At 31.4% G+C, this 15,731-nt stretch overlaps 2 protein-coding genes across 2 annotated transcripts; one reads left to right on the top strand and one right to left on the bottom strand.

Moving 5' to 3' along the window:
- Nucleotides 1–3,115: 3,115 nt before the first annotated feature.
- LOC108771348 (probable tubulin polyglutamylase TTLL2) lies at nucleotides 3,116–8,805 on the top strand. The gene is made up of 9 exons (XM_018536590.1): nucleotides 3,116–3,193; nucleotides 5,952–6,077; nucleotides 6,473–6,576; nucleotides 6,805–6,937; nucleotides 7,008–7,284; nucleotides 7,394–7,596; nucleotides 7,683–7,943; nucleotides 8,154–8,440; nucleotides 8,685–8,805. The coding sequence occupies exons 1-9, from the start codon at nucleotides 3,116–3,118 to the stop codon at nucleotides 8,803–8,805; spliced, it is 1,590 nt and encodes a 529-aa protein (XP_018392092.1).
- Nucleotides 8,806–10,472: 1,667 nt separating this feature from the next.
- On the bottom strand, nucleotides 10,473–12,950 carry RpS4 (ribosomal protein S4). The gene is made up of 6 exons (XM_018552218.1): nucleotides 12,909–12,950; nucleotides 11,854–12,112; nucleotides 11,354–11,451; nucleotides 10,954–11,125; nucleotides 10,742–10,871; nucleotides 10,473–10,667 (listed from the first exon to the last, which is right to left on the bottom strand). Exons 1-6 carry the CDS (start codon nucleotides 12,909–12,911, stop codon nucleotides 10,541–10,543), a joined length of 789 nt encoding a protein of 262 aa, XP_018407720.1. The 5' UTR covers nucleotides 12,912–12,950; the 3' UTR covers nucleotides 10,473–10,540.
- Nucleotides 12,951–15,731: the final 2,781 nt, after the last annotated feature.

The raw sequence follows: 15,731 nt of genomic DNA, 5'->3' as shown, positions 1-15,731 counted from the left end.
ATATATATATATATATATATACATACACATATATACTTGCTATTTCTTTTGAGTTAATTTATCGATGCATACAAAAAGCGTTCTTTTCTTATGTTCAAAATCTTCTTATGTTATTAAAATCAGTTGAAGCAAGTTTTACGGGAGATTTGCGTGCATAATGAGGTGTATAATAAAAATCAAGTAAAGTCATAAAACGTATGAACGACTGTAATTATTTACGAGTGTTATTTTTACAACTGACACTCCGTGTTTCAATAAATGAGAGTATTGATTATCATGAAATATTGTGAAACAACGAAGAACTACGTGCATATCACATCTATCTTTTTCATTTATCGACGATCTCAAGAGAGATTAACATACGACCGGAATAAAATCTTCAATGGGAGTGATCAAACCAATTCAGATTTTTCAATCAAAGTTGCCACTCATTGTTACATTGATTAGCACGATCTCGTGGTATTCGTCTGTCTTCGAAGGAGACAGATGAAAAACAGTCTTCTACTTTTTCAAAAGTAAAATATTTCAAAATATTTCATAAATAAAAATTAGAGCTAGATATTAAAAACTTGCTAAAAGACTTTTGTAAAAAATTTTAAACAATAAAAAAATCGATAAAAAAATCTATTGATATAAAGCAAAAATAAATAAAATAAAATCTCTAAAAATGATACTAAATTTTATATAAAAAAGGATATTTCAAATTTCACTTTCGCAAATATTGAGACTACTTATTCGAAGCTTTCGAGTGATTTTTAAAATATAGAAGCCCTTACAGTTTTACTCCTTTTTGTCGTTGTGTATTTTTATAACTAAAACTCCTTGTCTTTTTTTTCATCTACTTCGATTCTAAATATAATATCAAATATTCTAGTGTCTAACTACTCCTTTGCACGGATGATTGCGGCAAAAAAAGTATCCAGTGAGGAATTTAATTTAAAGCGAGACATTTGACATTTGACGTGAAGTCGTTGCGACGTCAGTTACGTTCGCCCTTTCGAACTTTTGTCGATTTTCCTATATCTGAGATATACATACATATAGTCCTCATCTTTGCGTACAACCACCTAATCCACAATTATCCTTCATACATCCATTGGCCGTTCAATTGATCTTTAAGCACGATCAATGTAACGATGTCGCACAACATTCCGCAGTGATAAAAACTTTTTCACGAAATTTGGATAATCGAATGTCCCAATTAAACGTAATTACTGAAACTACAATATTTTTCACGAACTCTAATTATTCCCGCATTTATCGTCGCGTGATATCTGAATGTTCTTTTATCTCTGTCAGAATCTTTGTACATATTTATACTTTGTACATCGATTACAATTATCCCCCATTAAAAATGCGTCGACCATTAAAAGAGTCTTTAAAAGCACGCGGAAATGTTAAAGAAAAGTTTAATCTCGCGTTCGAGCTTGAAATAGTTGAAACTGTCGCTGAAACCTAAAATACACGTTGGAAACAGGGTTGGATAAAGTATTTTATAGATCTCTCAGATACTCTAAATGTTGTACTACATCTAATGTGACAAATTCAAAGATATTTTCAAAATTTCTGTGAAATTTCCTCTAAAAATATTTTACTTTTTCAAAACTATAATTTTATTACATCGTTTTGTTAATATTTTACTATTGTATTTGCTTTGAATTTCAGAGTCAGGACCCAAAAGTCGAACACTTTTGTTAATTGTCAAAAAGTAGTCAATTTAATATTACGCTCTATTTTTATTCTAATTTTAATATAATACTATATTTCAATTTAAAGTCTACAGTTTCATTAGTTGCCACGTGCAGCCATCCCTGTACCTTGACGGGAAAAAACGACAGTGCGCGTCGCGTGCTTCTAATAACCTTCCATAAATTCGAATTATCTAAATTCTCTCGGATCCTTCCACAACGAGCTGCTTCTGACCGTCTATTACATATCTTACTACCGGCATTCTCATCCGGCGGCCTTGCCGTCCCTTGCGGCAATCACAGTGGAAAGCGCATAAAAGCTGCAAGCGGCTCACAGCGGTAACCTGCGCACCTGCGAATCAACCGAAAGCGATTGCGTAGACCGAAACGTGGTCGCGTACCAGTGAGAACCGAGATCCCGCCTTGTCTACACTAACCATCTCAGCGCGAAAAACTTTGCGAAGAAAAAAAGCTTCGATGTATCGAAACTACGAGCGATTCTCGATTCACCAAGTCAAAATGGTAGCAGAATTGCCAGTAAATCTATTTACATCTGTTACCTTCGTGTAAGTTCTTTATAAATATTAACAAATAGGATTACAATTTGTAGAAAATAGCGATATTAATTTTAAATATGATTTTTACTCATAATATAATTTATTAGCGTTTAGATAAAGAACAAATTACGATCTTGAGTACATTTATGATGTATTATGTGTGATTAATTTCTATAAATTCATAAATAATGTAACATAATATTCATTTTTGCAGATAACTCTCTGTATGTGAGAATTGTAATTATTGACAAAATGTTTATCATCTGTAAAGGTAAGATTTCTTCTGTACATTATCTATTTTGCTAATATACTAAAAGATGAACGATAGACACGACACGCGTGGTGTCGTCTGCGATCTATATGTATGGTATATGGTTTACATTTCAAAATATCCTTAACATTGGAGAATACTTGGTACATCTATACGATACACAGGCTAGCATATTAATAAAAATTTATATCTTCAAAATTACATCTTCGATAAAATTATTATATTTATTTACTTTGCGTTGTTTATTAAAACGTATGAAATAAAATTATATTTATTGAATTTTTTCGATAAAAACAATTATTGTCAGATATTTACATATTCTTTTTATTACGAGCTCTGCATACAGTGAGGAAAGTATGAAATTAAAGATTATCTATTTTTTTTTAATAAAAGAAAAGAAATTTTAGCTATCTATCGAAACAATAAAATTGATATGATGAGTGTAATTAGTCTATTGATGCGTTTGCTAACACAAAGATATATTTAATTAATTCGATTCTTCTTTTTCTTAGATTACATATTATAATGAGCTTCTTGAATGTAATGCAATATCGACGTAACTAAACCGTTATATCTTAAAAAGAGTATGATGCTTCGGCATGGCAGTAAAATGCATGGAAGGGCCTTTTGTGTTCAGATTAAATGACAACGGTACCGGACCGCATCTACTTGTACAGGTATAATTGATTTCGATAAAATTCCTATTACAATCTTAGAAACGAACGATCGTCGATAAAGTTTCTCGATAAATCATAGATCAATTGTAATCCGATTGTAAATCTACACGTCATTCATTGACGTACAAGCGCCGAAACGGCTGTACGCGCGTTGCCGCGCGATGGATCGCGGATAATCGATACGATTCGACGAAAGGTCGTCGGCTTCGACGGAAAATATAATGTTATACACCGCGGTGAACGCGAAGATAGGTCCCCCTCTGGTTCTAGGTTTTTTTATGTCCCTTAAAATTTGTTCGCGGCATGATTACAAACTTGGACTTAGTGCCCTTGAACCAAATACTTTTCAAGGTATGTGATACATACATGCATACCTGCAACGCGCCTCTGCGTGTACTTGCCGCTTTTAGACGCGATGATTAGGTAAGTGCGACATGCAATGGTAAAAAAACAAAAGTAGAAAACTAAAGGACTATGTTGGACTTCGTGAAACTTTCCGGTAGGAGATTTGTGATCTCTGTGTTATTTCATACTTCAGAACTATTGGTATGTTCTGCTGTACACATTATAAAAAAAGTCATTACCAAGTATTAAGTCCGAGTATTAAGTATAGGCTACCTTATAATTGAATTTCAATGGTACAGATTATTTTATTCAGAACATATCTTTTTTTAATAAAATTTCAAAAGTCCATTTAATAACGAATATTGTTGTAAATTTTTAACAATTAATAATTATCGAGAAGATAAAGTCAAATTTATGTAAATAAAATCTTGTTATTTAATCTATGTATTTAATGTAATTAAATATTTATTTACCAACCGCTTACAATGTGGAATTCTTACAGAAATTTAATACTAGAAGGGGTAGTTATTAATTATTTTAAGTATTAAAAGCACTGTTGTTCAAAATAAGTAATTTCCAAAATTAAATTAGATTTCACTGAAAAAAGTTATCATTCCCTCAATATTTTAATTTAAAAGAAATAAATTCTGAATCTTTCGTTTGAAATTTACATTAAAAATCAAAATATATTCTGTGTAAATATTAAATTATTATTAAAAGAAATGATAAAATTTAAAAAACATATCATATATCGTTTTTTTCAGTTGATATTATTTCTTTTTAATATTTCCATTTAAACATGTGATAGAGGAAGCATTAATAAATGAATTGATAAGGTAGCGCAAAAATTAACACATTTTGCAATTAATAATAAATCAATAGAAATACGAGTTCCATGTTAATTAAAATAATTTTTTGGAAGTAAATTCGCTGTCGCATAATTAGATCTCGCATTTATTCGCACAGCTAATTAGATCTCGTCCAAAAATTCGTATATTGTTGTTACGTAATAAAATCTAATCTTTTTCATCCAGTTTGTCTATTTATGAAATCAATTACTTGTTTATCTTTGATCGTCAACGGGAGAAGTTAGCAGAAAAAAATTAGGTTATTCATGAAAGAAAGACTTAAAAAATGGAAGCTTGCCAATAGTAACGGCGAACGTGTAATTCGTGAGTTATACAATGGTTTGCATAAATGTAAACTAAAATGAGCTATTGTGAAACTACGAAAGCAGCTCAATTGTATTTCACACAACGTGCGATTAATCAAATTAAATAATGACATCCTGTAGAGAAAATAGTATAGAATTTCGGAATTTGCATGATGTAGGAAAATTTGAATCGTGTTTAAGAAACCTACTTTTGTTTCTAATTCGAGAACAGAGGGTCAATTAAATTAACGCATTTTTGAAATGCAAAATGTAAAAATGAAAATAATTATTCTCGAGTTGCCCAAATGCTTCGTAAACTTATTTGTAGTCGCGTAATTACAGGTAACTTCTAAATCACTTTAGAGTCAGAAGTAATAAGAAGCTATAATTTTTTTTAATTTGTGCTTAAACTCTTAGTTTCTAAAAAATATGAATTTTATAAAACGATTCAAAAATAAACTCTTCAATTAAAGAGATGTGTCGTGCACGCCAATTTAATTGTAATCAGAGGCCTTGGTTCGTTTTGATACAACGAACATTCCTAATGTTCTAATAACACGACAATAAATCAAGGGCGGTCGTCGCTATTTTCGTGCCTCACCCTCGAAAGTTTTTGAAACTTCAGAATGCGTAGATATCTGGAATTAAGGAATGCACTTTCGGTTGCCGAACTGAAAGTGGTTACACCCTATCAATTTGGCCAATTGTAGAAATCGATGCAACACACCTGTGCACGGTGTGTGAATTAAATAGATATCGATTATGATATTTCGGTTGTAACCCCTGGTATAAGCGCATATTTAGCAAGATTCTAAAATAAGTCGAGTACTCTTCACGAATTTATTTGCGAGAATATTTATATATCTAGAAATCGATTGCATCGATAAAACTACTATTTTCATCCAACATATTCTACGCGAGTAGCTTACTTTAAAATTACGCAATTTAATTTTAAATTATAATAAATCTATCAATGTGTGTGAGATACGAGAATATAAATTAACGTATCGATCGCTATCTTTTCGAAGTTTTTGTGCTTATGTCACACTCATACAAGAATAACGATTGCATTTCATCATGATATTTATAGAGTTTCAAATAAGACGGAAAAGATTAGTTGCTTTTGTGTTGCCATCTGACAACGGAAAAAAATGAGCACTCGTATATTGATATTTGAGACGGGTTATAAATAGTACCTGGCCCTCGGAATAAATGTCAACATAATATCAGCCACCCTTTCGCGGATGTTTTCTTTTGTAGGTTTGCACGGAAAGGGGATGGCGGGAGTACGCCGGTGAAAATAATGTATTCAAAGATCGATGGAATTTATGGTGGCGGTCCGGTGGCTTCCCCACATCACATTACAGGCCATTATTCCCCTGCCAAGTAATAACGCAATATCTAGCTATGTTTTGTGAAATCTCGAATTCTCTTCGAATCGTAAACAACAATCAAAGGGATTGTTCTTTCAATTTTTCCTGAAAAATTCTAATTTTTTTATTACGATGTGTTTTTCAAGTCATTGTGATTTTCCTAATTTTATCTCTATAAAATTTAACTTTAATTATATAAAAGTTAACTTTAACTTTAATATATTTGTTATAATTTGGCTATCTATCTATTTTTACTAATTAATTTCGTATGTTTTAATTAATTAATTAAATACTTTTTTAAAATTTAATATAAAATTAAGTATTTATTTTATAATTTTTCTCTAATTATCCATTAGCTTAATTTACAAAAATTGCTCAAATAATACGTCGGATTATTTTTTGGAACAGTTCGTCAATCGAATACCAAAGGGAAATTCTATCTGCCGAAAGGATAAGCTTATCCGTCATTTGAAGCGCATGAAAAAAGTCCATGGTGCGATATATGACTTCAGGTATACGAATAAACTTTTAATTGAGTTTGCGTGCGTTAACTTTTCTTATAAAAATTATTATCTTCATCAACGCAATTGTTCCAAATATTTAATCAATTAAAACGTGTAGAATTAAAATCAATTTTTTTTTCAAAAATGATTTCTCATTAAAATATAATAATACATATGTATAATAATTAATTTCAAGATGTAAAATTATTCCTGTGTGATATTCATTCATCATATTAGTCCCGTAGGATATAACCTGCCTTCCGAATATACGAAATTAGCCGAAGAGTGTAGTCGTTGCGAGAAAGATGATAAAGTTTGGATTTGCAAACCGGTCGGTCAAAGTCAAGGAAGAGGAATCTTTTTATTTCGCGTGAGGCCTCTTTTAAATGTATTAAATAACTTATATAAAATAAATTAGATAATAAATTTTTTTCTCTCAGAAATTAAGCGATCTATTGTATGACAATGCCGCGGTTGTACAAAGGTATATCGAGAATCCTTTGTTAATTGGAGGATACAAATTTGATCTTCGCTTGTATGTGTGCGTGCCGTCGTATCGCCCGTTAACAATTTACTTGTACAAGGAGGGTCTGGCTCGTTTTGCCACTGAAAAATTTTCCTTGGAGCGATTAGATGATCCCTTTCGACATCTCACAAATTTTTCTTTGAACAAACTGGGACCAGGTTACTCGGAAAGAAAAGAACGCATCGGTGCCGGTATTTTTATATGTTGACTACCTAGCTTTATTAATGCTTTTCATTCTCTATACTGCATGCAAAAGTTGAAAAAAGATTAAAAATAATACACAATTTTTTTCATTTTTAGGATGCAAATGGACATTTAGACAACTGCGAAGATATTTCGAACAGTCAGGATACTTTGATTGGATTCTGTGGCAGAGAATCTCCTGTCTAGTGACTTTAACAATTCTAAGTCAAGCAGCAGGTATTCCTAAATCTTCGAATTGCTTCGAATTTTTTGGCTTCGACGTGCTGATTGATGAAAATTTAAAGCCGTGGCTCTTAGAGGTAAATAGAACGTAATAATTTGAAAGAACAAAATAAAATAATTAAATTGAATAAACAATTTAACAAATTTACATAATAAATTCTAGGTGAACTTAAGTCCAGCTTTGAGTAACGACTGCGAAGTCGATTCAGAAGTGAAAAAACCTCTGTTGCATGATTTATTTGATTTATTGGGTCTTCCAGTATGTAATACCGGACTCTCTCTGTTCACAATTTGGTCCTCCTCCGATCGCATGGAGGATGTGGGCGAAGTGTCTTCCAAGTTCGGCCGCTCCGTGAAAAAGAGATCGAAATTCGGACGAGAAGCTGAAACTTTTCTAAATTTTTCCTCGGAGACCCAAGCTACGGTAATCACAAGCGTATCCTCTGCTTTTTACAATCGAAATTGCAAAAATAATATTTCAAATTATAAAATAAATAGAAAAAAACTTATTCCAAGGAAAAACAAAACATTAAATAACAATAATTAATACTAATATCAAAAAAGATTAATATGTTTGTATTATTTATTCGGAAAAAAAAATAACATGTTACTCGTAATTGTAATTTTTCTTTAGCTGCAACAATCAACACCGGAAGTTTGTTCTGCTACTTGGCCGCGTTACAACCAACTGTTAATGGACAAATACATACGTCGATACAAAGGAAATACGATCGAGAATCATGCGTCAGCGCCGATTTGGGACAATGGCAGAGACTGGAGGACTTCCTGCGTGAGCGAAGGCGGATGGATTCGTATTTGTCCGTTCATTCGGACGAAACTTATCGAGAATATGGAATACACGAGACCATCACCCAGAACTGTTGAAAATGAAATCAAGAACATGGTCCTTTCTATACAAAAGTAATCTTTAATCTTCGACATCTAAATCTGTTTTAATTTTTATAAGCTGTCTCAAAGAGCTATCGAGAACTTATAATTTTATTTTCGAAAAAGTTGGAATAAAAAGAAATTACAGAATATAACAATAGTGACGACTTTAAGTATCAAATAAAAATTATCGCATTTAATTACAATACACACCTATTGAAGTATAAATACGAAAAACATATGCGACAATTTTGTAATAAGTTTTTCTTTCAAATAGGTATTTAAAAGCTGCAAAGGAAGTGCAGCAAAGAAACGAAAAGCTCACGGACGAGCAGTGCAATGCTCTTTTGCGAAATGCGCTTGAATTAAATACAGAAATTTGGCTGCCAGAAAAGTAAAGCCTAGGTATCTAGGTTTTTCGCTCACGATGTTCAAATTTATTTTACGCTTGTTCGTATATAGTGTTATTTTAAGAAATATGTCGTACAATGTTCAATGCACATTATATTAAAAACGTGCATTTTTTCATTCCATAGATCTTAACTTGTACATCATATACAATATATTTAAAAAGTAATCATGATTGTTCATTAAATAGTTAGATTCGCATTACTAATCACATTTAGCATTAAATGTAGCCATCTCATGCTCAATTTGCAAATAAAATTATTTTAATACAACATCAATGTATTAAATTAATGCTAATAAAAAACAACTACAGTATTATAATCGACTTTTCAACTATAAGTATTCCATAATTTTTCTAACTTTGTACAGTTATTCAAATTTTTATAAGTTCATTATTATTGTAACAACATTTTTACTTCATTGTAATGTTAAATTATTTGATTCAAATTACTATAATTAATATTAAATGTAATCAAATTATTATTTATTATTTGTTTTACTAATTTTATTATTACATACACAATTATTCTTCTACACACAAATTTAATCATTATTACAGATGACCACATTTAGCTTGTATTTAGACTATTTAACTAGGAGAACCGCATTGGATTCATTAATTGTAGACAATAAATCAAATTTACTTACCAAGCGTTTCGTTGATCCGTCTAATTATTTCCTTGATTTTCAGCGTTCGGCTAATTTTTCCCGCTTCATTTGTAACAGCTCAAATTCCCAGAAGAAACGTAACTTTCTACATGCATACAATTACGAATACAAATTAATGTTATAATCAACCGCGATGTTATTAAACGTGAAATAGCTACTTGCGTGTGTTATGTGCACATATGATTTTTAAAAATACATAACAAAAAATTACTTACGTCGTGTACGTTATTTTAACGAGTCGTGCCGTGCGATCACTCGTGTGGTCCCCGATTCAATCATTAGATCTTCAACGGGCGAGAATTCGTTATCGCGGCGAAAATACGTAACAGCAGACGATCGCAAATACGGACAAGTATGATGTAATAATCCTAAACTTTCCTTGTTAATCCCGATATAAAATCTAAACATGTTGTCAATTTTTTACTAAAATTCACGAGGGAACGCGCGTCCGCGACTTCACACTTTCCAGTAGCCTTAACTAATATGGCCGCCGAGCATGCGCGTTGCGCACTTCAATCTGTAAATTGAACGCACTTGAACGTAACGCATTGTGCTCATATATTCGTACATTTTTAAATATAAATTCTATAAATTTTTACCACTTCATGTATTTTTTGTCTTTAATCTTTCAAATATAAAAAAAAGTGTCAAAACAGTCATTTAACATCATTCCCTCATTATAAACTCGACTAAAAAAATTAAATCTTTCAGAAAAAAAGAAAAACTCTTTAATAATTAATCAAATAACTCATTCATAGCAATAATTCGAAAATCATGTTCTTGTTTTAAGGGAACGATATATAAATTTATAGATACGATGTACGCTTTACATACAATTTCCTTCTATTGGGTTTTGTTGAACAAAATGTTCCAAATGTTAAATACTTTGTAAATTTACGCAATTTTAAAGAGATGGGGAAAATGATGGTAATTTTTTTTGGCATTATATTGTTGTTTTTTAACAATAAATTATAATGAAAATCATCGCTAAGAGGATGGAGAGATTTACCAAGTCAATCTCGGTTTATTTCATGTTTTCTTGAAAATGTACATTTATTAATTCACTCCCTTCGCTGCTAATCTCTTGTCACGTTCTTCAGCGATCGACAGTTTCACACCCTTATCTCTTGGTAAACTTACGTACGCCTTCGTGCCTTTACCAATGATGAAGACGTTATTCAACCTACGCAAACAATTTACATTACATACAACGAACAAAGCAAATTAAATAACTAAAAATAAATCTTATTTCAATACCTCGTGGCAAAAGTATGTCCTTGAGCATCTTTTATGTGGCAAATGTCAAAAGAACCAGGATGACGTTCACGACTCACAACAGTACCAACGCGACCCAAATTCCTTCCTCCGGTAATCATGCACAAGTTGCCTAGCAACCAAGGAAAATTACGATCAATATTTTTTCTCGTTAATACATTCATATTTCTTTAATTTTGTAGACAAATAATTACCAGAATCAAATCTGATGGAATCTAAAATCTTGCTAGTGGCAATGTCAAGATGAATAGTATCATTAACTTTTATAACAGGATCAGGATATCGAATTGTTCTACCGTCATGCGTTACTAAAAACGGTATTCCTTTAGGACCAGTCTGGACACGCTTTACCTTGCATAATTTGTACTGTAAAATATAACATCATATTATAGATATATATTAAAGTACAATATATAATTTTTGTATTCTTCTTGGGTACTACAGAAGAAATATGCAACTCAATCTGTGACCTTAAAGAAGAATTTTCTTTATTATTGGCCATTTATTGACTATGATATTTTTAATATTATAAGTATCATAGCTTCGATAAGGCCCCTTTTAGATGGAAAGGGTATGCAATATTAAAATAATTACCTTAGCTTCTTCAGCAGTAATACGATGGGTAGTAAAACGTCCTTTAACGTCATAGATCAAGCGGAAAAATTCACCAGTTTTCTCAATTGTAATAACATCTAAAACAGATCACAATAATATTAATTCACGCTTGTTTATAATTATATCTGTACATATGCTATAAAATATTTTTGTGCATTTCTTGGGTAATACAGAAGGAATATACAATTCAATCTGTGACCTTTATGAAGAACATGTTTTACTATTGGCCATTTTTTGATTATGCTACTTTTGATATTGTAAGTACCATAACTTCGATAATGGCCCACTACCATCAAACATTTTATAACATAAAAATGAAGAAATTACAGCATATATGAGATACACAATGATGCTACAAATGCTTTGAAATTCTTTAATTAGTCAATTAATAAAATATTCTTTACTCTAATTGATAAATCAAATGTTTTGAAACATTTGTAGTATTAAGTAGACACTCACGAGATACTAAAAACACTCACCCATAAAACCAGCAGGATAATTGGGATCAGTGCGAATCTTTCCATCAACCTTGATCAAGCGCTGCATTACAATCTTAGTAACTTCGCAATTTGTCAAAGCATACTTCAACCTATTACGGAGGAAGATAACCAAAGGGAGTGATTCCCTGAGCTTGTGTGGACCAGTAGATGGTCGGGGAGCATATACACCTCCCAGTTTATCCAACATCCATGCTTTCGGTGCATTAAGACGCTTGAGGTGCTTCTTTGGACCACGAGCCTAAAAAAAAATTTATATCAAATTTATTATATATAAAAAAATTTATATCAAAATATTTTGAAATTAAATACAATTATAATGGTAAAAATTTTCTTGATTAAAAAAATTAATGATAATTAAAGATTAATAAAATTTAATAGTCAAACATTAATTAGATAAAAATAGTATTCTACAAACCAAATCGCAAAATTCATTTATATCTCGAAGATAAGCAATTTTTTCATATAAACAACATTGTTATACAATTCATAGAAACAATTATAAATATTTTACTGAAAAAAATCTAAATCTATAATTACACAAAATACAAATACAGAAAGCAAGTCTAAGTTAAAGCTTCTTGGCACATAAATGTAACACTTTAATTTATATTTTTGTATTAATGTAAAATTTTTAACGCTATCCATGTGATTAGAGCGAAAAATTACGAACGGTGTTTGTTAGAAAATTTAGGTTAGGTCCAAATTTAGGTTAGTCAATACTCATTCCGTTTACTGGAGTAATTTTAATTTGGGCGAAAATATAGTTTTCTACGTATCGTAATAGAACAATTTCGATGAAACCACACAGATTCCATTAAAAAATACCAAGAAATTATCGGAAGAAATCGAAACGAAGCAGTGTGACACGTCGCAACTTCATAGTCGTTTTCCAAACATCAAAACGCATTTAACATTTCAATAAATATACCATCTGACACACGAAAACGTACACTACTAATTTTTTTCGTGCATTAAGCAGATTCGCGTCGTAAATGCACGATTTAAATAGATTTCGCGATTTCTAGCTGACTTACCATCTTGAAACCCTAAACGGAAAAGACACGAGAACCCACGTCGCGTGCTCGCATCGGAAGAATGCACAAAAACGTTTGCGACGCCAATGAACTGCAACGAACGCAAATCGACGCCAATGTATGATGACCCAGGACAGAGAGAAACCTGAGAGAAGACATGACGACCTAAAACCTGTAACCGCAAAATGCTGCCGCGCACTACTGCCCTCTGAAGAAGTGGATGTGAACTACATGCAAGATCCACTGAATAGTTTCTTAGGATTCTGAGGATAAAGCGGGGAGCACAGACTTTTGCATAACGCATAAACCATATACATAAAGAATTTGATTGGTCCATTGACTCATGCATAAGAAAATGGGCCAATGAAATTCCTTATGCACATGCTTTATGCGTTATGCAAAAGTCTGTGCTCCCCGCTTAACGCATCTACTTTTCAAGACTGATGGTAAGTAAATATTCGTGGTTCGTATAATCGTATTCGCGCTACATAAAATGTGGATCAGAATAAATATTCTTCTCTGCAATTATATGTATGTTTACTTACATGCGCGTGATGTTTATTATTAAGCTTAAAAGTATTAACATTAAAGTTGTATATTATACCCATTTTTTTTTACAAATGTGTTAAAATATATTGCGCGTGTTTATATTTTAAATAAGTTATATATACATATGTATATATGATTCCGGCAATTGATTGCTTTAATGTACTTTATTCTACGCGAGCTAGCGCAGCCACACTGTGGGTCGAATTTTTTGACATAAACGGTGAATAAAAAAAGTCAGAGCAAAAAATTAGCAAAAAAATAGCCCTTCAAGAATATGTACTTGTTTTTTCATTTGCTGCTATTTTTCTGTGTGGCTGTGCCACAGCCACAAAGAAAAATAGCAGCAAATGAAAAAACAAGTACATATTCTTGAAGGGCTATTTTTTTTGCTAATTTTTTGCTCTATTCTCGACTTTTTTAATTCACCGTTTATGTCAAAAAATTCGACCCACAGTGTCGCTGTGGCACAGCCACAAAAAACAATAGCAGCAAATGAAAAATCAAGTACATATTCTTGAAGGGCTATCTTTTTGCTAATTTTTTGCTCTATTCTCGACTTTTTTTATTCACCGTTTATGTCAAAAAATTCGACCCACAGTGTGGCTGTGCTGACTCGCGTACAAGAGTAAAGTACATTAAAGCGATCAATTGCCGGGATCATATAGGTATATGTATATATAACTTATTTAAAATATAAACACGCGCGATATATATTTTAACACATTTATAAAAAAATTGGGTGTAATATACAACTTTTTAATACTTTTAAGCTTAATAATAAACATCACGCGCATGGAAGTAAGCATACATATAATTGCAGAGAAGAATATTTATTCTGATCTACATTTTATGTAGCTCGAATACGATTATACGAACCGCGAATATCTACTTACCATCAGTCTTGAAAATTAGATGCGTTATCCTAAGAATAGTGGATCTTGCATGTAGTTTACATCCACTTCTTCAGAGGGCAGTAGTGCGTGGCAGCATTTTGCGGTTACAAGTTTTAGGCCGTCATGTCCTCTCTCAGGAGTTTCTCTCTGTCCAGGACTATGCAACACTAGGGCTGCGTTCGGAAATATCACCCAGGTTTACTCAGGGGTACTCGGGTGATATTTCCGAACGCAGCTTAGATGGAAACTGAACGAAATATTTGAACACAAACCAATGGAATTGCTCAGAAAAGCAAGAGTCTGATTGGCTATCAACTTTCGCGATATATTTTAAAATTCATCATGTTTTCTCCTATTATTTAAAATAATATTGCTTATACAATTAAGGGCTAAACACAATTAGAAAAATAGTGAAGGAATCTAATTAGAAATTATACATTGTGAAATAAATAGTTTTTAATAGATTGAAATTCTTATTCTCTGTTCTTAACCTTGAATATGCGCGTCTTCTTACAAAGCTACTTTTTCTGTTGATCACAGTAAAGTCTCATCAAGATAAATATTAATGCATCTAAAGGAAAAAATAATAATCGCCATTGCGAGCCGACATAAGATGTAAGCATGTAACTTCGAATTTAATATAATAAAATTCAATAGTATATCAACGTTTCAACCCTACATTCGAGTCCTTATCGATATAAGTAAACAATATTATTAATCGCAATACATGAAGATGTCGTTCATCCATCAATTCTTGTTTACATAAATGCTAATTTAACTGAAAAGTTTAAGAAAAACCAATATATGTAGATTATTATATAATAGTCAAATAAAATTTTTATAAAATTACAAAACTCACATGACTGTCAAGAATTGATAGTGTCAATAATACTATATACAATTATTGTGAAGCTTCATTAAACTGCAGTAAACTATAAAAGAATAATTATGTCAAGAATTAAAAATCAATTTGTTGAATATTATGAAAGTCGCAAATTATTATAATAGTCAAATAAAAATTTTTTATCAAATAAAAATTTTTTTATCGGCTCACAATGGCGATTATTATTTTTTCTTTTATTGATTTATTCACATGAGCCTTATAAATTATTTTGTATTATTTTAATGCATCTAATTCTTTTTCAAATATATACAAAATTTTTTTGAAATTTTAAGCAAAACGAACAGATTTAATCTTATTCTTAAGTCGGTATCAGATTATGCATTAAAAATTAAGATTAAAGATTAAAATTTGACCAATTAAAACAGAACGAGCTAACATTTCTTTTTGTTCTCATTAATCAAATTTCAATCTTCAATCTCGCGTAGTGTCCGATTTCGACCTTAAACACATTCCAAACCTCGACCAATCACAGTATCC

Source organism: Cyphomyrmex costatus, unplaced genomic scaffold (genome assembly GCF_001594065.2).
Source record: "Cyphomyrmex costatus isolate MS0001 unplaced genomic scaffold, Ccosl1.0 scaffold157, whole genome shotgun sequence".
Lineage (NCBI taxonomy): Eukaryota > Metazoa > Arthropoda > Insecta > Hymenoptera > Formicidae > Cyphomyrmex > Cyphomyrmex costatus.
Note: the sequence above shows the minus strand (reverse complement) of the source record. Positions and strands in the feature narration are given on the sequence as shown.

Coding starts and splice junctions, on each gene's coding strand:
- RpS4 (XM_018552218.1), bottom strand. Junction 11,126..11,353: donor TTACTGCTGAAGAAGCTAAG/GTAATTATTTTA, acceptor TATATTTTACAG/TACAAATTATGCAAGGTAAA. Junction 10,872..10,953: donor TTCCATCAGATTTGATTCTG/GTAATTATTTGT, acceptor CTTGGTTGCTAG/GCAACTTGTGCATGATTACC.
- LOC108771348 (XM_018536590.1), top strand. CDS start 3,116: ATGGCAGTAAAATGCATGGAAGGGCCTTTTGTGTTCAGATTAAATGAC. Junction 3,194..5,951: donor GACCGCATCTACTTGTACAG/GTATAATTGATT, acceptor TTTCTTTTGTAG/GTTTGCACGGAAAGGGGATG. Junction 7,285..7,393: donor AAAAGAACGCATCGGTGCCG/GTATTTTTATAT, acceptor TTTCATTTTTAG/GATGCAAATGGACATTTAGA.